General features: G+C 38.0%; 2 protein-coding genes across 9 annotated transcripts; one reads left to right on the plus strand and one right to left on the minus strand.

Moving 5' to 3' along the window:
• Positions 1–1438: 1438 nt before the first annotated feature.
• LOC112180942 (methionine S-methyltransferase) lies at positions 1439–8258 on the plus strand. Its single transcript, XM_024319521.2, has 12 exons — positions 1439–1834; positions 2394–2587; positions 2666–2872; positions 3011–3106; positions 3321–3509; positions 3584–3772; positions 3886–4122; positions 4811–4945; positions 5402–5722; positions 5908–6087; positions 6598–7566; positions 7807–8258. Exons 1-12 carry the CDS (start codon positions 1579–1581, stop codon positions 8128–8130), a joined length of 3297 nt encoding a protein of 1098 aa, XP_024175289.1. The 5' UTR covers positions 1439–1578; the 3' UTR covers positions 8131–8258.
• Positions 8259–8466: 208 nt separating this feature from the next.
• Positions 8467–14664, minus strand: LOC112180943 (armadillo repeat-containing protein 7). Of its 8 annotated transcripts, none has more exons than XM_024319525.2 (4): positions 14509–14580; positions 10257–10666; positions 10034–10154; positions 8467–9310 (listed from the first exon to the last, which is right to left on the minus strand). In XM_024319525.2, exon 4 carries the CDS (start codon positions 9230–9232, stop codon positions 8693–8695), a length of 540 nt encoding a protein of 179 aa, XP_024175293.1. In that variant the 5' UTR covers positions 9233–9310; positions 10034–10154; positions 10257–10666; positions 14509–14580; the 3' UTR covers positions 8467–8692. The 8 variants fall into 8 exon arrangements, with proteins under 8 accessions (XP_024175293.1, XP_040365972.1, XP_040365971.1 ...); XM_040510038.1 differs by lacking the exons at positions 10034–10154; positions 14509–14580 and adding exons at positions 9904–9913; positions 13776–14486 and having other exon boundaries at positions 10347–10666; XM_040510037.1 differs by lacking the exons at positions 10034–10154; positions 14509–14580 and adding exons at positions 9899–9913; positions 13776–14486 and having other exon boundaries at positions 10347–10666.
• Between the last annotated feature and the right edge of the window lie 13018 nt (positions 14665–27682).

The raw sequence follows: 27682 nt of genomic DNA on the forward strand, positions 1-27682 counted from the left end.
AATCAAAGCCCAGATCAATCAAAATCTGCTTGATTCTCAACTTTATGTTCTACGCCTTGGCGAATTCCTTATCTCAGATTGCCATTCCAGCAAATCCTACCCATAATATACCACCCACCATCTTCAAATCGCTCCACCACTGAAACAACATCTATCTTTTCATCGTTTTGTTTCCATCTTGTTTCATTAGAAACAGAGCAAAAGCTTAGAAGCCCAGAAATATATAAAGGAAATAAGATTAGATCTAGGAAGGAAATAAAATTTGTTCTCTGATTTTATAACATAATTGGGTAAATTGATAGATAAGAAGGATTCATGAAGGTTTTTCATGAGTTGCTTTCGACTGGGTAGGATGAGAGAGAGAGAGAGAGAGAGAGAGAGAGAGAGAGAGAGAGATGAGAACAGAGAAGGGAAGAGAGAGATGAGAAAGGAAGAAACAATAAAAAAATAAAAGACAGAGAGAGTTGGGGCTGTCAAATTTGACAGAATAAAGCTCAGTGTCAAATCCACATGTGTATGACCAATGAGTTGGAGGAGTGTTTCACCAGTCATTTGCTACAGTTGGGCACTCCACATGGATTTAACCACTCCGTTGGAGATGGTCTTAGTAGAGATGTACAAACTAAAAGGTGAATTTGTCAAGATATAATAAAAAAGTGGGTTCCATCAGAATAGCCATAATTTCATTAGACAATACATTAGAATAGCCAATCTTTTTTGAGGAAGCAATAAGAGGATCACCTTTGTCATTTCAAATACATAATAATGAAGCCTGCAACACCTTGTTTGTTATTGTTTAGAGAACCATCGAAGTTTAATTTTCACACTGTCTTTAGTCTTATGAAGAAGGCATTCATTTAGTTGTTTTATTTTTTTTTGAATAATTCATTTAGTTGTTTTAAGGGGTGTTAAATGTAGATTATCTTTTCATGTGAATGTATTCCAATATAGGAAGACATAGTAGCTGATGCATAAATAATTTGTAGAGTGATTTTCATAATGTCTTTATCCAAAATTAATTGATTTCTTACGGGCCAAATATTATAGTAAGTAATATGATGAAGAGTCTTAGGCGGACTAAAGTTCACATGCACCATGAATTAATTCTCGATACTGTTTATAAATAGTATCAGAAATTAATTTATGATGCATGTGGAAATAGAAATTAAAGAGTGATTCTCGACCTTGGTCCATACTAGAACTTTCGGTAATACGAGGAAATTAAAGGGTGATTCTTTCATTGTGTTGCAAGCAAAAGCATTCCCCATCGGAAAAAAACAGACAAAAGCATATTCCCCCCAATGGTTACTCCCAAGATTGACCAAAACCATGTCTCCCATCTCAAAAAGAAATAATAAAAAAAGACGCAAATATCGTGGTCAGACAAAAAAAGCAGAGAGTTGATAGTTGATTAATATTATAAAAGGGGATACGCCATGAGTCAGAACGGGGAACAACCTTCTCCTCCACCTATTCGCCCATTCGAGCAAGGCCCACTGCTCTCTCTCTCTCTCTTCTTCTTCTCCACACAGAGTCACAAACACAAACTCGTTCTCCTTTCTCTCTGGGAGGGTGTGAATGGCGAAGAACGACGCGTCGTCGTTGGCGTTGGGATCGGTGGACGAGTTCCTGAAGCGGTGCGAGCAATCCGGCGATGCCGCGTACTCTGCTCTGAGATCAGTGCTGGAGCGTCTCGAGGATCCGAAAACCCGAACTCAAGCTCGGATCTTCCTCTCCAACCTCCAGAAGCGCTTCCCTACCAAGGACGACTGCGATCACTGCTTCCGCACCTATCATTTCCAGATTGAGGACATCTTCTTCGATCAGTATCAAGGTCTTCATTCCTCTCTCTCTCTCTCTCTCGCACTTTTCTTTCATTGCCTGTTTTGATTTGATTATATCCAATCCAATGCTCTCATTTCTTTACCGTCGTTTTTCGTTCTTTGCTTGCTTTGCGTGTTTGAATTTCTTTACTGTTTTGAAAAATTCCACATGCATATTACCACTGTTCTTGTCACTTACCTCTGCAGCCAATCGCATTATGTGTTTTGTTTCGTTTCGTTTCGTTTCTCAACAAACTCGCTCACTTTTTGCCTAGCCGGTACTGATTTTCGCTTTATTGACTCCACATGTTTGTATATCTACATATACAACTACCAAGATTTTATGAGCTTATGTACACTTTTTCGCATATGATGGCGATACCGTTGTCACATCATATACACATGATTTTTAGTTTTCTTTCTGAATTTTGAGCTTTGTTATCAATCTAATGCATGTATCTCAAGTCATGGCTGGACTTTTAATAATGCAATCAACGATCAATGGTCTATATGGCTAAAAGAGCTAATTGGACAATTAGATGGTCTGATGCCGTTCTCGGGCTATTGCAGGTTACCAGGGTAGGAAGAAGCTGACAATGATGGTTATCCCTAGCATTTTTGTTCCAGAAGATTGGTCCTTCACTTTTTTCGAAGGACTAAACAGACATCCGGACTCTATCTTTAAGGACAAGTCACTTGCTGAGCTTGGCTGTGGAAATGGTTGGATATCCATTGCCATTGCTGAGAAGTGGTTGCCATCCAAGGTACTCTGTTTTTGTCTTCCTTTTAACAATCATGATATCTGCTTCTCCAAAAAGTGGTGAATAAACTCCTCTTTGCAGGTGTATGGACTCGATATCAATCCTAGAGCAGTCAAGATGTCATGGATAAATTTGTATCTAAATGCTTTGGACGAGGAAGGTCGGCCCATCTATGATGCTGAGAAAAAGACCTTGCTGGACAGGGTTGAGTTTCATGAATCAGATCTCCTATCTTATTGCAGAGACAATGATATTCAACTAGAACGAATTGTTGGTTGCATCCCTCAGGTATTGTCAACAATTACAATTAAAAGGGTGCGGCTGGGATAAATCTTTTGCCTGAATCGACTTGTGATATTATTTTTGATAGATTACTTTGCCAAATGGCCATATGAAGATTTAAATTATCCCTTGTTGCTCTTGCAGATTCTTAACCCGAATCCAGATGCAATGTCTAAGATGATAACTGAGAATGCAAGTGAGGAATTTCTACATTCATTGAGCAATTATTGTGCGCTTCAGGTTAGTACATATACTTGATAACATATTTTCCGTTCTATTATAAAATAGATATCATAAAATAACTGCCTTAATGTCTTTTTTAAAAAAAAATAAATAAGGAGAAACAATTACTACCTCATGTAAACTGCTTGTTAGTGATATGTGCTATTCCTTTCTGAGTACTGCTTTACGAATTGTGCTGTTCCAGTTATGTATTATTTCCTTTTCTATGCAGGGTTTTCTTGAGGATCAATTTGGCTTGGGTCTAATTGCTAGGGCAGTAGAGGAAGGAATAGCTGTCATTAAACCTATGGGCATAATGATCTTCAATATGGGGGGTCGTCCAGGACAAGCTGTTTGTAAACGCTTGTTTGAACGCCGTGGCTTCCAGGTTAACAAGCTTTGGCAGACTAAAATTCTTCAGGCAAGTACACCTTTCTTTGTTTGGGTAATTTGATTTTCTTCGAAGTTGAGCTATTTATGAAATGGATTTTACAGGCTGCAGACACAGATATATCAGCATTAGTTGAAATTGAAAAGAACAGTCCACACCGTTTTGAGTTCTTCATGGGACTTTCTGGAGATCAGCCTATTTGTGCTCGAACAGCATGGGCATATGGAAATGCCGGTGGTCGAATCTCGCACGCCTTATCAGTTTACAGCTGTCAACTTCGCCAACCAAATCAGGTATGCACTTCATTCTTCTGGCTTTTCAGAGTAGATCTTTGTCTTCACATATGTGATGTTCATTACACTTATAGAGGGAAATTAAAAGGCCACTGAGTTAAATACACTGACAGGTCAAGACAATTTTTGAGTTTCTTAAGAATGGCTTCCACGACATCAGCAGTTCTTTAGATTTATCGTTTGAAGATGATTCAGTAGCTGATGAGAAGATTCCCTTCCTAGCTTATCTTTCCAGTGTTCTGAAAGGGAGTTCTTTCTGTAAGTATGAACCACCAGCTGGAAGCAAACATTTTCGCAACCTCATTGCTGGGTTTTTGAAAACGTATCACCGTGTTCCACTCACTACTGATGTAAGACAGTATTCATGCTTCGCTTTGGATTATTTTCCCTTTTTGGCATCCTGTAATCAATTAATTAGCAACTCTTATATGTATCATCTGTCTATCCTCTCTCTTTCTCTGTCTCTGTCACTGTCTCTCTCTCGTTTTTCACGTCTTTTGTTTTTGGAAGACTGTATTAGTCTCCTGGTTCTTGTTTTATTTTTGGATAAATTCTCCTATAGTTTGACAAAAAGAAACTAGTATCTCAATTTTTGTTTTTTTTCAAGAAGTAAATCATGTGGAACAATAATTTACAGTCATCCTTTTGCTTTGTACTCCTCACTTGTTAACTGATCTTATTAAAATAAGTTTATGATGCATGAGGACGTCAAGGTGTTAGGTGGAGATATCATTACACATAGCTTGTCTATGCTTTCATCCTAGTTAACCATGATCGTACTTGCAGGAAAATATTGGTGTGTTAAGTTTCTGAGTTCTAAGTGATTGTTTTTATAAATTATGTAACTGTCATGTCCTTGTTTACAATGTGGCGAAGCCAAGAGTGAATTGTGGTGGAAAGCGGAAACATACTTGTGCTTCCTTTGAAAGCTTAGTTTATTTTTTGGCAGAACAGTAGAATATACATCATCTTCATGCTTTTTCCTGTCCTGTACTCTAAACTGCATTTCTGACTCATCTTATCTCATTCCTGTACAAGAATGTTGTTGTCTTTCCTTCAAGGGCTGTAGCAATAGAAAATGCTCTTCGGTTGTTCTCACCTCGTCTTGCAATTGTTGATGAACATCTGACGCGCCACCTTCCAAGGAACTGGTTAACATCTTTAGCAGTTAAGGTAATATATTCGTAATGTTGCTGTACTTTCAATCTTTAGTTATTCATTTTCGTTTTTACTCGGTATTTTTGACCAAAAGTTTGGCCCGTTCATGCTCAAGACAGGATGTATTGTGTATCTAGAAGTATTTGCTAGACAGTGTTAGCATGGATAATGCTATGATGACTACAGTTTAGTGGAATAAATTAAAGTTTATTGGAACAACACCAAGTAGTTTTAGCTGAGTCTTATGGTATTTTCTGATTTCTGAAAGTCAAATGAGCTTAAAGGCTCAAATTTATGTGTTAGAAGAGGATACAAATACATGAAAAGGGAAGCAAGATCCCAACTACTTTTTAACATAAAAGATTTTATGAAGTGGTTTTCGGTCTATGGCTAATGAGTGTCATAGTTCCACTTATTGTTTCCTTTGGTTAGTGGTACATTTGTTTAACTATTTGTATTTCTCAACTGTAGTGCGCAGGAATTGATAATCCTGCAGAGGATTCACTTACAGTTATTGAAGCGCCTCGACAGTCTGATTTGATAATAGAGCTTATAAGGAAGTTGAAGCCACAGGTGGTGGTTACTGGGATAGCGGATTATGAGTCTGTTACTAGTTCAGCCTTTGTACACCTTTTAGATGTTACAAGAGAAGTTGGATCTCGTCTTTTCTTAGACATATCTGATCACTTTGAGCTATCCAGCCTTCCAAGTTCCAATGGAGTCCTCAAATATATAGGGGGGAATGTTCTGCCATCCCATGCAGCAATTATATGTGGCCTAGTGAAAAACAAGGTAGTTTATTCTTTTCCCATTCATTCAGAAAAAATCCACAATTTAGCTAGCTATACCAAGAGAAGGCTTTTCTATGTGTCTAATTGAAATTAAACCATACAATAGCTTTTTTTTGGGTCAGTGAACCATACAATAGCTTGTAAGGCAATATTTTCTCATGAACTGAAGTTGAACAATCTTTCCAGGTTTATTCAGATCTCGAAGTAGCTTTTGTAATTTCAGAGGAGGAAAATATTTTCAAGGCCTTGTCAAAGACTGTTGAACTACTAGAAGGGAGTACAGCACCAATTAGTCAAGGTTATTATGGTTGTCTTTTTCATGAACTTTTAGCTTTTCAACTTGCTGACAGACATCCACCTCCACAGGTATGTCGGTCCCTTTTCTTGTGGAGTTTATCTTCATGAATAATTACATTTTTGATATCTATGAATGTACAAATATACCATGTATGAATCTTAATTTTCCAAAGATATTATAAAATGTTCTGGTTGGATGAAGAAAACCATTCAGCCTATCTGTTGGAAAAGTCAATCTATTTTCTGTTAGTGATATTGGGAGGGGACACGGAATGTTTGATGTTGTTTAGCATAGTTAGATACAGAGTAGTTTTGACTGTCTGCGGTCTACTGTCTGCCCAATGTTTAGCTGGACAACTTCAGAAATTCATAACAACATTCTCATGAAATTTAATGTCAATTTAACTAATATCAGTTTAATGTCTACGGTCTTTCCTTGAAGATGTTTATTTCTGGTTTATCTAATATCAATTATTCTTTTTTACCAGTATGGTTATTTGTTGATTGCTTTAAGAACTTCAACATGCTTTTCTTGTTCATGGATTTGCTTATACTATTGGTTTCATATATATTCATCAGAGGGAATGCACATCAGTTAAATCAGCAGAGATGATTGGTTTTGCTAGTTCAGCAAACTCGGTCCTTAATAATGCTGAGTTGGCAATTAATGAGGCAGGGAACTTTTCCCTGATTCATATGGACGTGGATCAAAGCTTCTTACATGTACCATCACCTGTCAATGCTGCAATATTTGAAAGCTTTGCCAGACAGAACATAGCTGAGTCAGAAATAGATGTCACCACTAGCATTAAGGAATTCATAAAGAGCAATTATGGTTACCCACTTGATAGCAACACCGAATTTATATATGCTGACAGCTCGCTAGCTCTGTTTAACAAGTTGGTTCTTTGTTGCATACAAGAAGGGGGGACGTTGTGCTTTCCTTCTGGCTCAAATGGAAACTATGTCTCTGCTGCAAAATTTTTGAAAGCAAATATTGTAAATATACCTACAAAGATTGAAGAAGGCTTTAAACTGACAGAAAAGGGTCTTTCTGGAGTCCTAGAGACTCTGGATAAACCATGGGTATACATTTCTGGACCAACAATTAACCCAACTGGTGCGCTATACAGCAACAAAGAGATTGAAAATTTACTGTCTACCTGTGCCAAATTTGGGGCTAGGGTTGTGATTGATACTTCATTCTCGGGTTTGGAATTTGACCCTGAGGGTTGGGGTGGCTGGAGTCTGGTGGACAGTTTGTCAAAGTTATATTCTTCTAGCAAACCATCTTTTTGTGTCTCTCTGCTTGGGGGATTGTCTTTGAAGATGCTGAGTGGGGGACTCAAATTTGGGTTTCTGGTTCTGAACCAGTCTGCTGTGGTGGAAACATTTTATAGCTTTCCAGGATTAAGCAAACCTCATAACACTGTTAAATATGCCGTTAAGAAGCTACTGGGTCTGAGAGAGCAGAAATCAGGAGATCTTTGGGATGCCATTGCAGAACAGATAAGAAATTTGAAGAGTCGATCCAAGCGCTTGAAGGAGGTGAACTCTCTCTCTCTCTTCTTTTCCTTTCACTATACATCGATTTTATGTATTCCAAATAAAAGCTAATCTCAAGCTATGGTGTAACATATTGAAGGTATTGAACCATGCAACCCACTTTCAAGTCGATTGTTTATTAGCATATGTCCTTGGGTGCCTTCCTCAAGTGCTTAAAGTATAATTATGTATTCCCTGCAGTATCTCATTCTAATTTCCATTATCAATCTAATTTTGTTACAGACACTGGAGAAGTGTGGATGGGATGTGCTTGAATCTAGTGGTGGTGTTTCCATGGTGGCCAAGCCCTCATCTTATTTGAATAAGACTGTTAAGTTCAAGCAATATAAAGATGGAGGCAGCACTGAAGATGGAACAGTGCATGAAGTTAAGCTTGATGACTCTAATATCAGGGAGGTCGTTCACAAGTCTACTGGCTTATGCATCAATAGTGGCTCCTGGACTGGAATTCCTGGCTATTGTCGTTTCACCATTGCTCTTGAAGAAAGTGAGTTTGAGCGGGCATTGGATTGCATTGTTCAATTTAAGAAGACCATCAGTAACTGAACTTCTGTACCACTCTCACCTAGAATCTGTTTCATTTTTTTCATTACTCGATTGCATTTTTCATTTTTTTACCATCTCATCTTTTATGGATTTGGTCTTGTGTTTTTAATTTGCTTAGTTTTCCTTTACATCGGGTCATCTGGGTATAAATCACCTCCGGCATCAACAAATTGCACAATCTCTATTTTCCTCTTGGTTGTGACTGGTGGACTTTGAATCACAGGTATTGATTCATCTAGGGGATACATGACATTATTTGATTTTCTTCGATTTGGTGGGGAAAAAACTGTTGATGTAGATATTGAGATAAAATAGAGGTTGAGGGAGATGGTGATGGCAGCTACGAAGCCAATGTATTTATCGAATCACCCTCAAAGGCTCAAACTATATCAAGATTACATCACTATACAATCAAATATACAAGTACCATAAACAGAGAGATGATTGCAGTTACCAAGCCAAACCAAGAATCAACTAAATTTTCTGAACAAGCAAACGTGAATGTTAATAACGAAGAAAGGCTGCGTTTCGATAGCTCATCTAACAACAGACCTAATCTATCTCAGAGTTCATTTTTGGAAACATGTTTGTCCAAAAATGCTTTGGCTAGATTACTAAAGCTGACATTTGCTGCTTCAGCAGCAGCATATCTCTTCATGACGTCAACCACTTCTGGCTTTATAATCTCTTCCATATTAGATGTGTTGCAGAGATAATAAAGTGATCCAATTGCATAGTTCACGGTGTTTCTAACCGGGCTTGATAGACATTGAATAACAAGGGGTATCCCGCCACACTGGGTGACAATTGCTGCATTGGCCGGATCAGGGCAACAATTGCAGATTCCGCCTAACCCAAATTCCACAAGCTTCTCATTTGGTTCTGTTATGCAGTCCAGAAAAAGTTCCACCACATTGAGCTGGCGCAAATAGGTATAATTGTAAGGATCATACGCAAAGTTCGCCAGATTAGCAACAATCTTCTCTTTTGATTCTTCACAGGTAGTACTCTGAAATTGAGTCACCAATTCCTGAAGGTATTGCAGCCTTGAAGTACCATATCTTCCGGTTCGCTCTTCTTGCCTCCTATCATTGGTAAACATCTATTGAATTGGTGAACCCTGCTGACCTTTTGCTCAATAAAGTCCTGGCTTAGTCACCTAAGTCTGCTCGTGCGTTGCCTGAAACAAATTAATTTGGTTAGCATGCAAGCCTAACTATATAAAAAGAGCTTTCGAGTCTAGTTAAGGATGAACTCTGCCGAAGTGGATTTTTCAAACTGAAAACATCAAATAGAACAGAATCAACAAACTACATGAGGAGTAATGAAATATAATTTAAATCCAATGATGCGATAACTAAACTGTAATTTAATTAAGTTGTTGCTTCACACTAGTACCTAACTAAAAGACCTTCTATACAATCCAGTATGACATACAGCCCTGATTGGGTAATCATCTTTTTCTACTAAGGTCAATTTTTTGTTTGCATGATATCCGAAAAGAGATTCACCTGTTACAGGAAATGACCATCTTTCACGAAATCTTGATCGGGTTAAAAAATGATGACCCAAAACATGTATGCCATACTCGGTTGTATTGTAGAATTTGCTAATAATATAATTAATTGAAAACCATGAATTGAACTATAAGAACTGATTAAAATGCCTGTTAGTATAGTTACAAGTTCAGAGCACTGTGATTTAAAATAGGCAAAATTTTAAGAACAGTACATGAGGTATAGGCCACTGAGAATTAAGGTTTATATACTTTACAAAAAATCGCAATGGTACATGAGGCTCAAAACCCGACACATTTTTTGTACATGCAGTTAATAACACCGTTAACCCTTGTGCCATTATTAATTTTTCAAAGGGTAATTTAGTCTTTTCACTCACTACTCACCCAATGACGGCCTCTCCCTCCCTCGTCCTAAATTCCAAAAGCTTTCTCTCACCGATATATTATCAGGTAACACTGCCACCCTTCCTCTTCCTCACTGTTTCATACTGATCTTCTTCTTCTACTGAAACTCAATATCACAAACTTCAATTCAACTGAATTCCACACCTTCAATTTGATTAATTCAAATACAGAGTTAGAGATAGAGATAGAGAGAGAAAGAGACCTTGAATTACTGAGATCGATTATGATGCATAGGATCGATTCTAATGCATAAACAATGACAATTCGATGACGGGACCTCTAGCGCCAGAGCTGGTGGACGTCGAGGCAGAGGAGCTCACCGGAAAGCGGACGGTCTTCAACGCATCCTTGTACTTTCTGTAAAGCAAGGTCCGATTCCTCATCACCATGGACGAAAAGCTAAGTTCGATCATGAACAGACGACGATTCGAAAGGTGTGATCTTTGAGCAGAGGAGGAAGATCAGGGACCCAGAGAGGGAGAAAATTGAAGCTCGAGGTATTGGTTAAGAGTGAATACTGAGGGATGGAAGAGTCTGGTTTCGAAGCTGAAGGGAGATGCGACGAAATTCAGCAACAAAAAGGGTTTGGGTTTGATCTTGATGGTGGAGGCGCTGCAATCAAAGTACTAAGATTAAATTGACTAGCTTTTTTTTTATAATTTTTTTTAATGAAGAATTTGCCCTCAAAAGATTGACAGAAAATACATAAAGTAACGGCCAACGAACCGTGCGTATTTATGTTGGGTCGGGTTTTGAACCTCATGTATCATTGCAATGTTTTATAAAGTATAAACTTTAATTCTCAGTGGCCTATACCTCATGTACTACTGTTCTTACAATTTTGTCTTTAAAATAATGCAACAGTTGCATAAATTCATCAGTTATGATGAAACTACATGTACAACTAATGTTAAAAATTTGATTAAATGTCTTGAACTTCACCACAGAGAGTCAGAGACACTGAAAAGGTGCCTGTTTTCAGTGAGCTTATCTCCTGCATGTTCTCGCTTAAAACTTTCATTTCTATCCTAGGCATTTTGCCTGACATATCTCCCCAGATGTCTGTGGGAGGTATCGCCCTAGCAATAACCAGTGCTATCCACCCAACTAAACCCCATTTCTTTTCTAACTCTCGTATTTCACACGGTTTCTTATGTTCACCATTTCCCCTTCCCGTTCTCTGCATACAAGTTGGAAAACAACCCATAAGAACCTGGTTTACTTGGCCCTAGTCCCATCAAAACGTCTGCTGCTCGCTGAACCTAAGACAACTTTGCAACAGAGAACACCCTGTCTGTCCTGGAATCTGACCTACCAAGTTCTCTTCTTTCTCCAATTTCTGCCCCGCTAACACGTCCCCATACCAATAAACTAATGTAGAGGAGATGGTTCTGTCTGATAGTCTTTGGCCATTCATTGAAAGAGCAGATGCAGATGGCCAATCTCAACCACTCCCTTTCTGCCATATGCAGTAACTAGAGAAAGACATGTGACTGAACCAGGTCTCATCCCTTCTTTTACCATCTCCTTGAATATTTCTGTCACTGAGTTATATTCTCCATGCCCAGCATATCCAGAGAGTACTGCAGCCGATGCAAACTGATTTCTATGAGGTGTCACACTCAAACTCTTTGGGACTCACAATTGCTTCCTCACTCTGCATACATATCCAGTCATACTCAAACCTTAGATCAGTCAATAGTCCAAGCTTTATCAGAAAAGAGCGGCATTTGTTGGCTGTATTTCAGAGAAATGACCTGAGCACGACTAATTGCACTTACAAGAGGACCAAATGCATAATTGTTTGGCTTAAGGTCCATAATTGCTAATAAGAATGTCTTTACTGCATCCTGACATAGCCTGTTATAAGCATAACCTGATATCAAAGTATTTGACGGTTTGATTTCTCTTTGGTTCAACTCATCAAAAACCATGACAGAGTCAAGCAGGGACTCAAAATTAGCATATATGGTAAAGCATGGACTCAAAAGAAGCATATATGATAAGCTATTGCAAACATTATGCTTTAGCAGAAAGCCAGTCATTATGCAAAATCCGTAGATCATCTGCCTACTTCCTACAAGTTCCTAGTTGATATAGCATGGATTAGTCCAACATATGTAACCTCTTGTCATTAAATGCAGAGAGGACATCTTCTTCATCTATAAAAATTATAGTACAAGGCACTACACTGTGATCATTTCATGAACTCAAAACCCACCTTGCATCTTAAATAACCTCAAACGTTTAATAGGTCGAGAGTGATCCATTACAAACCAAAACATGATTTCATATCCTGATTTTATGGTCAAGCAAAATATATGTCTCCCAAGGTCCATATTCTTTTCATGACTGCTAGCTGAAATGCACTACTTAATGAGACATGATCAAGTTCCATTCCTTGTTTCTCAATTTCATTGAAGATGAAAATCAGTTCATGCCCATGCTTTCCATCTTGAGAATAACCTGATACTGTATTGCATTCCATAACACCAAATGTTTAGTTGTGAAATCATCATACACACTTGTAGCTTCGATCAAATGTCACCCACCAAGAATACATGCATATAAGTGCATTCCCAACAAAAACTTGACAATCCAAGACAGATTCAAATAAAAGAGATGCAGTTGTAATCCAATATTCCAATGAGGAAATCTTCATGATTCGCAAGAAAAGCAAGGACGGAGTATAAGTCACCGGATCAAGAAAGCCCCATTTGAATTCATCTTAAGAGCAAATATCAATGCGTCCTCACTCTTATGAAATCCCACTGTATTCCTATAAATTGTAACAGTACAACAATATTCTCCAAGGTAAATTGTAACATGTTTACAGTACACTCATCTGGTTTAAGGGCCCCCTTGACAGTAAGGGCAATGGTAACTTGATGGGTGTTCTGGGACAATAAAATAGTTAAAATTTCTTACAAAGAAAGTGGTGAATTGAGGTAGTTTCCAATGGCGGATCCAGGATTCAAACCTTGGGTGGGCTTGGGTTTCTTAACAAATTTTTTTTTTTTTTGGTTTTTTTTGTTTTTGTAAATACACCAATTCAAAAAAGGATTCAACAACCAAACTATAATTAAACGAAAAAATATTTACCAGTTCACACCAGCAATGTTGTTAAACAAATTAATAAAACTATAATTGAGCAAACATTATACACAATTGCATCACCGAAGCGTCCCAATACTATAAAATCTACATACTAAAACACCAACTAGTATTTATCAGATGCCATCAATAGCATTTTTCGAATTACTACTAAAAATAGTGACATGAGAGGTCCTCCCCTCCGGAATTTTAAAGTCAAAGCTCTTTATTCCATCACTGCTCCCAACACCAGCTCCATACCCGTTTCTCTCTTCGTCAGGCTTCTCAGAACTCGATAACTAACTCCATTTAATTAGACTATGGTCAGACATCTTCTAATCTAATAAATCAAACTATAATCAATTAATCAAAGTATCAAACCAACTAACTAAGCTCAGAGCCTCAGTCATCTTCTAATCAAAAGAACAACACGGCGCCACACACAAAAAAAAAAAAGTCACGACTGTATGAAGAATTAAGGAAAAGCCTTTTATTGAACAATCCAAATCTCAATACCAACTCCAATGCAGTTTCTTATCAATTAATCAAGTATCAAACCAAGTAACACAAGAAAAAACACAGCAGAATTGCACAACCCAAGTAAGAAAAGAAAATCCCATGCATTTACCTCTTTAGCACGAATCACGACTCTATGAAGGCAAATGATATGCGATTGAAGAAACGATTATGATTTGTCTATGCCCAAGGCTTGGCTCATGTGTCTGAGATTTGCCCCAAATTGAATTCGACATCAATCCTTAATCCTAAAATTTGTCTCAAATTCAATTTTGATTGAATTGAACACATACTTACAATTTCAAGAATTATAACAGTTTACTGATTGTATTTGAGTCTGGAATTGAGGCCTTTTTAGAAGAAGAACAGTAGAAGACGAAGAGATGAACCGATTAAGGTCTCTGAGTCTCTGCGAGAACGTGAGAGGCTGAGAGCTCTGGGTGGGCTTCACAATGCTAATATACAATTACAATAGCATACATATAGGTTGTTTTTTTTTTTTTTTAAGCCCAAAATTCCCCATCCATATCCATGTACTTGACTCACTAGTTTCTGATTGGGGATTCGGTCAAACTGGTTATGGAAGCCTTTGCTTGGGTATTAGGGTTTTGAGATTCAGGTGGCGGGTAATCTTGAAAAACTAACCCACTAATCAGAAACCAGTCCATCCATTATATTCAATGCAAAATCAGAAATATTTCTCACTCAAGAAACCAATTAATGTAGCTCAATTATGATGTTGAAGATAATCCAATAAGTGTTTTCAGATAAACTTGAAAAATATAATAAAGTTCAATTCAATAACCAGCGAGCAATGGAAGAAACGGAAAACTAGAATTACTAACCTGCCTGTTTGGTTTAGGATTTAGGGTTTACGGGTCGATTCAAACTGTTTGGTTTCGCAGCTCCGGACCAAAGGAGAAGAAAGAGAGCCTGAAGCCACTTCAGGGTTTATATCAAAGTTGCCAAAACGACTGCGTTTTGTTACTTAGTCCCAACCACATTTCAAAACAGGATTTCACATTTTCCCTCTGAAAGATTTTTAAAAAAAAAAAAAAAAAACGGGAAAAAGAAACCACTCACATGACTAGCGAGTTGAACACTTTTTTGTTGGTGTGGAAAAATTCAGTAGAAGATTTCCCTAGACTAAGAGTGAAGACTTCCCATTTAAGAGGTTGTTTCTATGCTTTCAGGATTTTGATCGGCATTAACAAGTTAAGTTGGAAGAGGGAGGATACTTACAAAAGATTCTCTGATGTCTAGGTCAAGGAGTGTTGAAGTTGTAATAAGTGGAGTAGGGATTGATTGCTCACCTCGATTATTCATCTTATCAAGTATATATTGGTGAGTCCAAGCTGATCTTGTTTAGTGCATAGTAGTGTTGTGTAAGTTCCCAAGTCAAGCGTTAGTGGGTTTATTACGCTACTCTTAAGATGATGGGGGCTTCTCGCTTGCCACGGATTTAGTTGAGCAAACCTATTCCACCTTATCTAGATCTACCTCGAGGGGATTTCGCCTCGAGAAGTTTCTCTAATAGGTTGGGCCACCTCTCTATCAATTCATTTCTTGACTTGAACCTGATTCCAAGGACTGAAAAATTGAAAAAATCGGCGAAATTTCGCCTAAAATTTCGGTTTTTTGGAGGCCCGATATATGCATAGCATACCATGACAATTTCGGTCGAAATTTTCGATATTTCCCGATATTTCTCCATACATTCCATCTCCACCAACAATTCTCACATGCAAAGTCAATCTCCGTGGGCCCAGCACGTGTGGTGGATGAGTAGTTGACATAAAATTCAATCCAAAAAACCAACAACAACACCAAGGATCGACCACATCCCACTACCCTTTGAGAGGGTTTGCTAACTCTGTTGTACAAACCTTTATGTATTAATCACAACATTCTAATATATATTCATTTGCCTACGAATCTGAAAACTTAGATACACGTCCAATCAATAACTAACTTGAAACACTTAATTACTATATTGAATTTTTTTTTTACTAAATGTTCAAATATTTTACAACAACATTTCAAAGTATAACTTCTATAAAGAGTTTAAAATAATCTTCATACCTTGCACCAAATAATCTTCATACCTTGTACCTCATAGGTCTTCTACGTGATTCTAAGTTACTCATGTAATTCAAGGTGTAATGTATGATATGTACAAAAAATGTATATAAGGCGTGATGGCTTAGCCTCCTATTGGGTTTCCAGCCATAAAAAAAAAAAAAAAATTAGATGTTTATTTCAAAAAATTTCAGAGTTATCGGCGATTCAGCATTTACCGTTTCATCTTAAATTATTACAAATTACTATATAACAAGGTTTATTCAAGGTTTTCTTTCTATATATAGTAGACAATTGATAAAATAAACATATCTAAAAGTTTCACTTAAAATTTCCATGTTTTTCTTCAAATTTCCATCATTTTTCTTGATTATTTACTGAAATCGATATATCCTCGATATTTCCGTCGAAATTTCCGTTTTCAGGACCATCGATATTTCTTCGAAACTCGATATTTTGGTCCTTGCCCGATTCCACCTTACCCATATTCACTCTGAGTGGATTCGTCCTTGAGAGAATTTCTTAAATAGGTTAGGTTGCTTCTTCTTAGGCCCATATCTTGATTAGGAATCCATTATTTACCATTTCTTGATTAGGACAACAGTCCACTCCTCCTTTTGTCATCGGTGTGTTTATGTTTGTGGCGAATTGTAATAATGAGAGATTGAATTTTGTTCACATAAATAAACCTGCACTAAACTATAGACAATAAAGTGTGACCTGCTCTTTTTATCAATGTTTGGCTTGCATTTCGATCGGCTCGTGGCTAATTGTAAGGAAAATACTTGCAATATTAGAACTAATATGTATGTGAGTATCCAAACTCTCTCGTATTTATATACAGTCGGCAATTTAACTGTTCAAAAGTTAAATAAACATTTAAAGATCATTTCTGCAAAAATTCATTATAAACAAAAATCGTTTACTCATTTGGTTGCATCAAACAAATGAACAGTTATGGTTTGATGCAATCAAATGAGTAAATTGGTTTGATGTCAATCGTCAATTGGTTTGATGCAATCAAATGAGTAAACAATTTTTGTTTACGATGAATTTTTGCACAGATGATCCTTAATGATTAATATAACTTTTGTAATGATCATATTGGATTTCATTTACATTAATAAAGAACAAAACATACTCTTCGTGAATATACGCTATAAGAGTGCTTTTATTCATACCTCCTAAATTGGTATGTTGACCTTTGTTTTTTTTTTTTTGGTTAACTTTTGAAATCCAATTTTGCCCAAAAAATAATTGTTGAAATCATTAGCTTCTTTTTATTTTCTTTTTCTTTTTCCGATTTTCTCTTATTTGCAAATATTAATTACTGAGCTCTTTGTCTTCGTTCATGGTCATAGAAAGCCTAAAATTCGTAATCATTCTAGAAAAAATGGTACTTTAAATTATAGAGAGGTGGGGTGCCAAGGAGAACTAGCTAGTTGTAAGATCTACCATGAAGAACAAAATAGATATATATACACACACACACACACACATACCAGGCAATACTTGCAAAAGGCAGATCATTGTTGATCATTGCCTGATCCTAACAATGTCGTTTGACGCTAATTGAAAATTTTCTAAGGAGGTGGACGACAATGGTATAGAACAAGAAAGAAAGTAAGGGGTTCGATTAGGGGAAAAATATTGAGTTGAGGTGTAAATAACAATTGAGGAGGTTTGAATATAAACACTCTCATTTGTTATTAGTTAGAAGGGTAAAATAGAGATTCAATTTTTATTCTAAAATAAAAGGAGGCCTGCATAGCAATTTAGGAGGTATGAATAAATCTATATTATTATTATTATTTTTACCATATTAACAACTTATATACAACAAATAGTCTATTGTGAGTCATATTTTGGGCTTACCTAATCTAAGTGCCGCCTCTACTTTGGTTCAAAACTTACGAATATTCTCGTCTGGTGGCAGCACCCCATCGTTGGAGGTGGCCTTGGCCACGCTGATGGTGTGCGGTTCGGGCTGCTGGAAGAGTGTTTTCTCTCTATTGCAGGCCTAAGGCTTTTTAGGAGTTTCGGGCTTAGAGATTGCAGCAGAGGTCAGCATGAGTTTCCAGATTTATGGCTTCGTGGCTATGGTGGTTGCAGGCATTGATTCAAGGAGCAGTCTATTCTGTGCCTATCCGAACTTTGGCGGCGACATCGATGGGAGCTGTGGCAGCTTGCGGACTGAGATGTCTGATTCCTTTGGGGTTCGGATATGTTTTGGTTATACCTGATTTCGTTCAATCTCGGCGTCGAGGGGAGGAGCCGGAGATGTTTCTAGTTTTGGTGGCTACAGTCATGGCAATGCCGGCGGGCGGACTAGCTGCGAAGTGGGTGTTTGGGCATGCGCCTGGACCAGTCTGTTGGGTCTTGGGCTGGATTTCCAGTTGGGCTTTAGGGCTGCTGTTTTATTGGCCTGGGCCTTTACTTTGTCATTTGAGCTGAGTGTTTAGACCTAGGGCTATAGAATGTTAGAAGTTTTACTTTCAATAACCCTTCTCTAGGGACTATGCTTGTTAGTTTCTTACAAGCGCTAATGAGTATAGTTTTACACGGCCTATTATTATGTCCTAGATTATCGTAGTTAATAAGCTTGTTTTAATAAGTGAGCACTGAATATCTAATGAATGGTCTAGCACTATGTATCATGTGTTACCTCCACAACCTCTTGTCTATCTTTGAATGGTAGCGCAGGAGTATGTAATTGTCATTCTGGCTTGAGCTTTTAGTAATACAATCATTGATGGATTGATTCAAAAAAATAGTCTATTGTGAGTCGAACTCCTAAACCTCCCAATGGTACTGGGCAGAACTACCTTTATTTTAATATGAATTACTACTGCCAACAAAACATTTTCATTAGGGTTTATGTCCATTCACCCCATTTCTAGGGATTTGTTTTCCACTTACCCCATTAAGTTTTTTTAATTCTCCCTTACCCAAAACATTCTAAGGAAGTCTTCCCTCATACCCCATTAAGTTTTTGTTTTTTGTTTTTTTGTTTTTAAGACTATTTTACCCTCATCCTTTTGTTACTGAGAGAGAGAGAGAAACCATAGGAGACTTCGCCAGAGCTTGTTCGCCGGATTCCGGCTAACTTTCGCAGGAATCTGGTCACCGGTAGCCAGATTCCGGTCACCTGCCGCCGCCCACTGGATTTTTCTGAAAACCTCATCGGAGGTTCCCAAAGAGGTCGTCAGAGATTTCATAGGTCACCAGAAAGGTTTATTGCCCCCCCAATAGAACTTTCGATAACTGAAATGGGAACAAATCTTCCGAAAATTAGAGAAATAAAACTTTGATTGAAGAAAAAAAATGAAAAGATTATATCAATTTAAAAATGTCTATTGCCCCCCAATAGACATTCAAAAAATTTTGTTCTTTCCTTCAACTCTATTACTTAAAAAAAAAAAAAAAATCTGATTTGGGCACCCAGAAAATACTCTCGGCACCCACATCCTCTTCTCCTCCCATCTTCGACTTTAACGGTTGCAAACCTTTCTTCTTCGAGGCTTGAATTCGAAGGTTGAGCGACTATTTTAGGATCAACCTCTTCCTCAGCCTTTGCAGGCTTCTCCGCCTCTTCGACCACGTCCTTGGCTAGCTTGGCCTCCGGCTTCGGCACAGCCTCCTTCTCGGTCACAAATTTCTCTACCGGCGGCGCCTCCGACTCCACCATCTCCACCTCACATAGTGCCTCCACAGCAGAGGCAGCAGGCTTCTCTTGTTCCACAGCCATGTATACGACTATAATTAACTCACTCCAGCGAGAGAGGAGAGAGAGAGAGAGAGAGAGAGAGAGAGAGAGAGAGAGAGAGAGAGAGAGAGAGAGAGAGAGAACACAGATCGGAAAATGAGAGAGAGAACACAGATCGGAAAATGAGAGAGAGAGTGCATATTGGAAAGGAGAGAGAAAAGGAGAAAGAGTTTTAGAGAGAGAGAGAGAGAGAGAGAGAGAGAGAGAGAGAGAGAGAGAGAGAGAGAGAGAGTGACCTGCACAAAAGTTAGTGCTCAATTTAAAACCCTATCAATGTAGTAAAATAAGTAGGGATCATTCTCAACCGGCGATTATGGCCTTATTAATTCCTGAAAAATAAAACGTTAGACAAACAAACTATATATTATATACATTATTTACGAAAAATACAAGTAATGGGATTTTAGGTTTTTATTTTCTAATTTAACAACTAATTATATACATGTGACACATCAAAACACAGAATCAATGTAGAATTATATGAATAGAATGAAATTAAACATAGTTAACTACTATTAACACGTTGGCAAGGTTTCAAAGATCAAATCACGAATCAAAATATGTCAAAGCATAGAATCAATCAAGAACAAAGATGAACGCATACAAAGTTTTTTTTTACTTCCCTTAATTAAATTAACTAGATGAACGCACCATAGTTAACCCTGTTAAGCATGCAATTACTAGTGGCAGCTAATCACTAACAAAAGCACAACGCATTAAACATAATGGAAGTTTGATCAATTCAAGCCAAGAACACAAGTTAGAACGCTAAACAAGCATGCAAGACTCATTGTTAATTTACAGGTTTTCCACTTTAATTATTAAGACTTAGAACGCTAGCACCTTAACATGGATTCAATTACATGTTTATCAATCAAAGTAGGCATCCAAAGATCAATTAACACATAAAAGATGGGATTGAAGCTCGAAATTAACAATCATGCTTACATTATATTTAGGACTAAATATTGTTTAGTCCTTGAGCTTTTGACCATAAAACACTTCAGTCCCTGGCCTTCTAATTTCACAAGTTTAGTCCTTGTACTTCAAAATTTCGGACCAATAGGTCCTTGCCTCTAAAATCTCAGTTAAGTTGCGGCGAAATGTCTATTATGCCCTCAGTTTTTTTTTTAAATAAATTTATTCCTTTCTCTTTTTTTTATTTATTCTTTTTTCTTTATTTTATTTTTTTTTCTTTTTCTTTCTTTTTATCTCTTCTCCTCGCCCCTACGACCTCCTTTCTTTTTACCCCTAAACAGATGCCCTTCAGTCGATTCCTCACGCTCCGGCGTCATGGCTCCTCGTGGTTCAGCAACTGCCACAGCTGGAATGCGCAGCCGTCGTATCGGTGGAGGTGGCAACTCCAGCTCCGGAGGCATGGGCGGCAGTGGCGGTGGCTCTAGTGCCGGAAACAACATACTAAGGTTCTACGCCGACGACGCTCCTGGCTTGAAGATCTCCCCCACCATCATGCTCGTCATGAGCCTCTGCTTCATTGGCTTCATCACTGCCCTCCACGTCTTCGGCAAGCTCTACCTCCACCGATCCATCGGCGGAGCTTAAATTTCGGATCTTAACACGGATCGTTCTGGATCAGGAGATATTTGGAGAGTAATCAGTAATTTCAATCGACTATTTGGAGTCTTTGATCTTCTTTTTGTTGATATTCATAATTCGTTTTAGCTCTTGAAAGATCCGATCGGATTTGTGTATGGGGGATTTGGTGAATTGGGGATGAATTAAAGGGTGGGGTTTGGAATTTAGGGGTTTTTGAGAGTGGTGGATGTAGATGGATGAAGGTGTGAGATCTGTTGGCCCTTCTGGGGTGTTGGTGAAGAATAGGAATTCTTCGGGGTGTTTAATTTTGTGAGGAAGAAGCCTGGTTAGTGTAGGTGTTGATTCTTCGAGTTCTCAGAAGGTTTTCGATCGAAGAAGGAGAAGAAGAGGTCGAGGTTGGTGATGAGTGATTCAGGGTCGAGAGATGAGCTATTGATGCCGAGGAGGAAAGTTAGGCCGGAGACTATTCGGGTTTGTAATAGTTTGGACAAAGGCATTCTGGAAGGGGGCGGAATGGTTCCTAAGAGGGAGAGACTGGAGCATGGTAGGTGGAATGAGGATGGTATGATTGGTACAAATTATTTGGATGTGGTTGGAGGTGTTTGAGTTCAATGAGTATGATGGGATTGAGAGAGGAAGGAGGAATGATGAAGAAACAAACAGAAAGAAAGGGAAAAAAAAATCCTTTTCCAAAAAAAATAAAATAATTAATTAATTTAAAAAAACGAACTGAGGGCATAATAGACATTTTGCCACAACTTAACGGAGGTTTTAGACGGCAAGGACCTATTGGTCCGAAATTTTGAAGTACAAGGACTAAACGTGTGAAATTAGAAGGCCAGGGACTGAAGTGTTTTATGGTCAAAAGCTCAAGGACTAAACAGTAATTAGTCCTTATATTTATCACTTTGAAAACCTAAAACCTAAAACATACTTCATAGTTTTCGAAAACTACATATCTAAATTCAACACTTCATCCACAAAAGAAATATCAATTCATCGAACAGTAACAAGAATTGAAATCGCAATTTAATCAAAACCCGAAATTGCTTTATAAAGCAAAACCGAAAACATAAAGTGGTGTTCATGGTTACACTTTTTTATCTTTAAGGACGCAAGAAGCTTCAAAAGGTCGTGGAATGGATGAGGATCACGGCAAGGATGCTTGAATGGAGAGGATGATGCTTCACGGCCTTGAACTTTGGAGAAGATGAAAATTGCCGAAACTTTAAGAGGAGAAGGGGACGTGTTTGTGGTATTTGATTCTGAATTTTGTGGTCTGTAGAATATCTTCACAAACCTCTCTATATATAGTACACGGAAAGGGCTAGGGTTTCCTAGGATTTCTCTTCTTCCACATCATTCGGCCAATAAGAAAATACCATGAGAAGTAGAGAGCAAGTCACCTTTGTCATTGCCTAAATCTTCCATGTATCTAGACCCTATTTCGGCCTTCATGGAATAAGAAAACGTAATTCAATATTTATGCTCTTTATTTTCTTTTCCATAATTCACACGAAGTAGATTTTCTCCAAAACTTTCCCTTTTTATGCCTTTGCCGAAATCTTCTTGTATTTTCTTTTAATTCTCACAGCAAAAACAAATGAATATGGGATATGGACTCTTCAAGACGTCAAGAAGGATCTAGAGACTCGTTTGCAAGTCACATGCTTCAATCTTTAGGCCAGACTTATTCAATTGGACTTTTTCAAAGCCCATCTTCATATATGTCGAAATTCTTGTGCATTCTAGAATATTCTTGAACAATCTTGAGTCATCTTCAAGACACAGCATCTCCTAGTCTTCTCAGGTCTCCTAACAGCATCAGGACTCCTAATGTGATTAGGTTTCCTAGTCCAACTGGGACTATGTCATTTCTCATTTCCGAACATCATTTTTCCGAGCTCACTCCTAATTGAGTTAGGATTCCTACTTCAACTGGGATTCCTTTTCCTGATAGAAATGGGAAAACTTTATTTCTCCATTTCTTCTCATTTCTGCGCCATTTCCTCCTTGCCTTCCATTTCTAAATGATAATGTTAAGGAAATAACTAAGTAAAATGTAGAGAGAAATGCACTAAAAACATAGTTGATATTAGTCTCATCAGAGAGAGAGACTGCAGATTGGAGAGGAGAGAGAGTTTTAGAGAGAGAGAGAGAGAGAGAGAGAGAGAGAGAGAGAGAGAGTGCAGATTGGAGGGATGAGAGAGAGAGTGGCATGATAGTAGTTATTTAATTAGGTTGAGGACTTAATAGTCATTTGCTTTTAAATTGGGTTAATGGGAATAGAAATTTGTTGCTGGGGTAAGTGGGATAATTTTGGCTCATTTTGGTGCTTTTGGTCAAAAACCCTTTTCATTAATATTTTTTTAATAAATGAGAATGACTACTGCCAACAACTTTTTGTTGGCAAATGTGTTCCCAACAAATTTTTGTAAATGTGAACCACTTTTTCGATGACTATTTTGTCGACAAAGGTGTTTTCTGAACTTTTATTTTTAAATGTTAATTAACACTACCAAGAATATTTCGTCTATCTTTAAATATTTTTTTAAGTGCAAATTACTATTGCCGATGACGACTTTTGTTCACTAAATGTGTTCCACCAATGTATATATACTATTGACATATGCAAAAATTAATTTAACCATTATGAAATTTGCAAGTATGCAAGTTCATTATATTTTTGATATATTGTTTGAAACTCGTCTATAAGATAATTTTTTAAATATTTTTTAGATGCGAGAGTGCTAAGCAAATGCTGATGAACTGAGACCCTACATGAATATTGATGATCAGTTTCTTTATCGATCTCTCTTTGGATTATGTAGCAGTCGATTTCCCTATTCCAACCTAATTAGTCTCCCCTTAAATCCAGGAATTGTTTCCTTGTTTAGATAGGAATCAGACAATTCAATCGCTGCAAATGCCCTTCCTATTTAAAAAGACAAAGCCAAAATAATTTTTTTTTTAAAAATGCTATCTTATTATTTAACAAATAATAGTAAATAGGGGCGGCGGTGGATTACGCTGATGGAGGCGGCAACATTGTGGAGGAGGCTAGTTTTCTATCTAGGGTTTGCCCTAGTTTGGATATCTGGGCCTGACATTGGGATGCTAGGGTTTCTCTGCATTGAGCCTTGCTGGAAATTGCTTATTTGGGTCAGGCTATGGGTCCATTTAGGGCTGTGTTTTTACTTTTTAGTTTACTATTGGGCTTTTCTCTTTTTGTAAAAAAAGAAGATAAGGTCCAAGCTATTGTGTAGAAGGAGACATGCAAGGATCCTGAGACTGAACAAATGGAGGAGCTGCATGTAGATGCTGGAACTGTAGGGGATGTAGGTGTAGCATCCTCAACTAGCAATGTTTAATTTCCCGTTGGGTCGTAAGATCTAGTTAATTGCTCGGTTGTCACATTTATTTTATTTGCTTTTGAGTTTCTAGGTTTTGTTAAAATAAAGTTGCTTAATTTTTCTTAAAGGTGGGTGTACCCGGGAGTGCAAGGCTCTATTTTCTTAGAATAGGTCCTTTGTATGTCCTAAAGGATGGTCTTTCTGTTGGCCCATCAAGGGTGTGTCGTTTCTAGTACTGCTTGCTGAATTATAAAACTGGCTGACCTCATTGGATTCAAAAAATAAATAATAGTAAATAAAAAAAAGCTCCACGTCTTTTCCTAGGTAAGCTAGGACAATTTAACTAGCTAGGCCTCCCCCTCTTCATCATGAGAGTTCATTTATTTTAAAATCATGTGAGTCCTTTTTTTTTTTGGTATAATGGAGGCGACAAGCCCAAAAAAGAGGAACATTTTCCCTAGGTCTAGCAACACCCAGGATATTTTCAAGGATATCATGAGAGTCTTTACAAGATTAATCACATTTTATTCAATGGCTAAAATAAAGGGTATGTGACCCGAAGCACCAAAATGAGCCAAAATTATCTCACTTACCCCACCAACAAATTTTTATTACTACTAACCCGATTTAAAGTAAATTTGACAACGTTGCCCTCAGACTAATGAATAAACTACAGCATTGTCACACTCTCTCCTATCTTTCCAGCACAACGCCAAAGACGTTGATCCTCTCTCTCTCTCTCTCTAGCAGGACGACCACGACGCCGACTCTCTCTATCCCCGTCGCTACCTGGCTCTGCTGCCATCATCACCTAGTTCTGCCGCCAGCGCCGTGGAGCAAGAAAGAGTGGAGATGGATGACGACGACATTGTCAGTGCCTTCAAGGGAAACTGCAACCGCTTCTAGCTCAATTTTTATGCAATTGAAGTTTCCAATTTCAATTTCTCATCATTGATTTTGTGTTAATGGTGATTCTATGCTTCTGGCGAAGCCGCATGTAAAGAAGGAGGCTCTATTGGACTTGGTTTTGGCCCGCTCCATGACGAAGGCTTCGGTGAGTGCTCGCTTGCCTACAAGGAGTCTATTCTCAGCCCTATTAGCGACTCCTTCAATGGTTTACCTTCTCAGACACTTCTATTATGCTTTTCGCCGACGCGGACCTTACTTTGTTTAGGTGATCGGCCGGAGTCGAATTCGATCTAGCCTCATCTCCTTTTTTTTTTAATAAAATGGAGCTTAAGACCCAGAAAGAAAGAAAAAAAAGTTTTATTGGGGGCAATAAACCTCTTTGGCCCCATATGAGATTTCTGACAACCTCTTTGGGGACTTTCGACAAGGTTTCATAAACTTTTATTGCCCCTAATAAAGGTCTATTTGGGGGCAATAGAGGATTGCCCCTAATAAAGGTCTATTTGGGGGCAATAAACCTCTATTGCCCCTCTATTTTTTTTTGGGGGGGGGGGGGCTAGAGGTTTATTAGAGGGCCATAAAGGTCTATTTGGGGGTAGTAAACATTTCCGGCGACCTATGAGATATTCGACAATCTCTTTGGAGACCTCCGGCGAGATTTTCAGAGAAGTTCGGTGGGCGGCGGCCAATGACAGGAATCCGGTGATCGTTGGGCGGAATCTCGTGGCCGATGACGGGACTCTGGTAAAGTCTCCTATGGCTTCTCTCTCTTCTATTTTTTTCTCTCTCTCTCTTTCCCTCTATGTAACAAAGGGGTGAGGGTAAAACTTAATTGAGTATTAAGGAACACCTTATTAGAGTTTTTATGAGTAAAAGGGAATTAAAAAAACTTAATGCGGAAGTGGGATAAATGACCCTAAAATTAAAGTAAATGGACAAAAATCCTAAAATAAATTTAATTTTTCTGAGTTTCCATTTCAAACCAAAAAAAAAAGAAGAGCTTTTCTCGTTTAGACAAAACAAACAATGACAGAAAAATTAGGTCTGACAAATGTACACAAAGTAGGGTGATCTGTGATTCTGTGCAATGAAATAGATTAATGATTAACTAGCAAGCCATATATACCTCAGACAAAACATATGATTCTATTTCTTTTTGTCTAGTATTAGTAATTAACTAAATGGTGATTCAAATAATTGTATGTTCTGTGTTTGATAGTACCCTTACGTACATTAAAAACCTATGCCTTTTGTTGATGGTCATCAAAATTTACAGTTAGTAGTAATTAATGACTTGAGCAAATAGCTACTTTTGAAACACCAACAATGTAGTGTAAACCAGAAATTTCACAATATATAGGTTCTTTCAAAATGGGTATAAATCAGACACATCATAAACCTATCTACAGCTCTCAATCGGATAGTCCCAGCATAGACACCCAAACAAATTAATAACAATGTCTACAACAATAGATAGCATTACACACTATTTGAACTATGATTCTGGTCGAGATCGGGAAGCTCGAAACACAGGCCACCAGGCCGGCCCTCGATCGATCACCAGAATAAATCATGATGCTGACTCTACCAAGTACCAACAAGCAGGAAGACCTTAAAGTGCCCGCAACTAATGGAACTCACTAACTTGGGCCCTGGGACTTCTTGATATGAATTGACCTTATCCAGGAATTAACTAAGAGCAAGTTCACCCGTTGGGTCACGGGGTCACCTACTATTCACTGATTTTTAGTGTATATTTTCATTCTCTGGATCACGAAATACACTGTGCTCGTGACCCAGGGCACGAAATACACTGTGCAGGTCACCATGGTGACCCAGAACACTGTACAGGGTGACCCAGAGCACGAAATACACTGTGCTCGTGACCCAGAGGGTGAAATTAACACTAAAAAGCAGTGAATACTGGGTGATCTGGTGACCCAACAGGTGAACTTGCTCTAACAAAATACCAACGTAGGTAATTAAGTTTCTTTTATACATACTCTTAATTACTACTTGACCTGGCTCCTCTGGTTTTATCTACATACGTCTTCCTTAATTAAGAGTGGCTTCTATTCATTGTTGATCAATGCTATGTCTCGACCTGGTCAGGACACATTAAATCTAGTATGGTCATGTTGTGGAGGATTGTCGGATGTTTGGTATGAACCTGCACATTTAGCTAGCTAGTACTACGTACTTGCTCTGAAAGACATAGTTTGGACAGAAGACTGCTATGTACGTATTAAAATGTACTTAATAGTTATTCATTGGTTTTCTTTGTTACTTGGGGTTCTTGGATCCTTCTCTTTTCACGTCTCGCTTTAATATAATAATATATATTGGGCGTGAATA

The sequence above is a fragment of the Rosa chinensis genome, chromosome 7 (genome assembly GCF_002994745.2).
Source record: "Rosa chinensis cultivar Old Blush chromosome 7, RchiOBHm-V2, whole genome shotgun sequence".
Taxonomy (NCBI): domain Eukaryota; kingdom Viridiplantae; phylum Streptophyta; class Magnoliopsida; order Rosales; family Rosaceae; genus Rosa; species Rosa chinensis.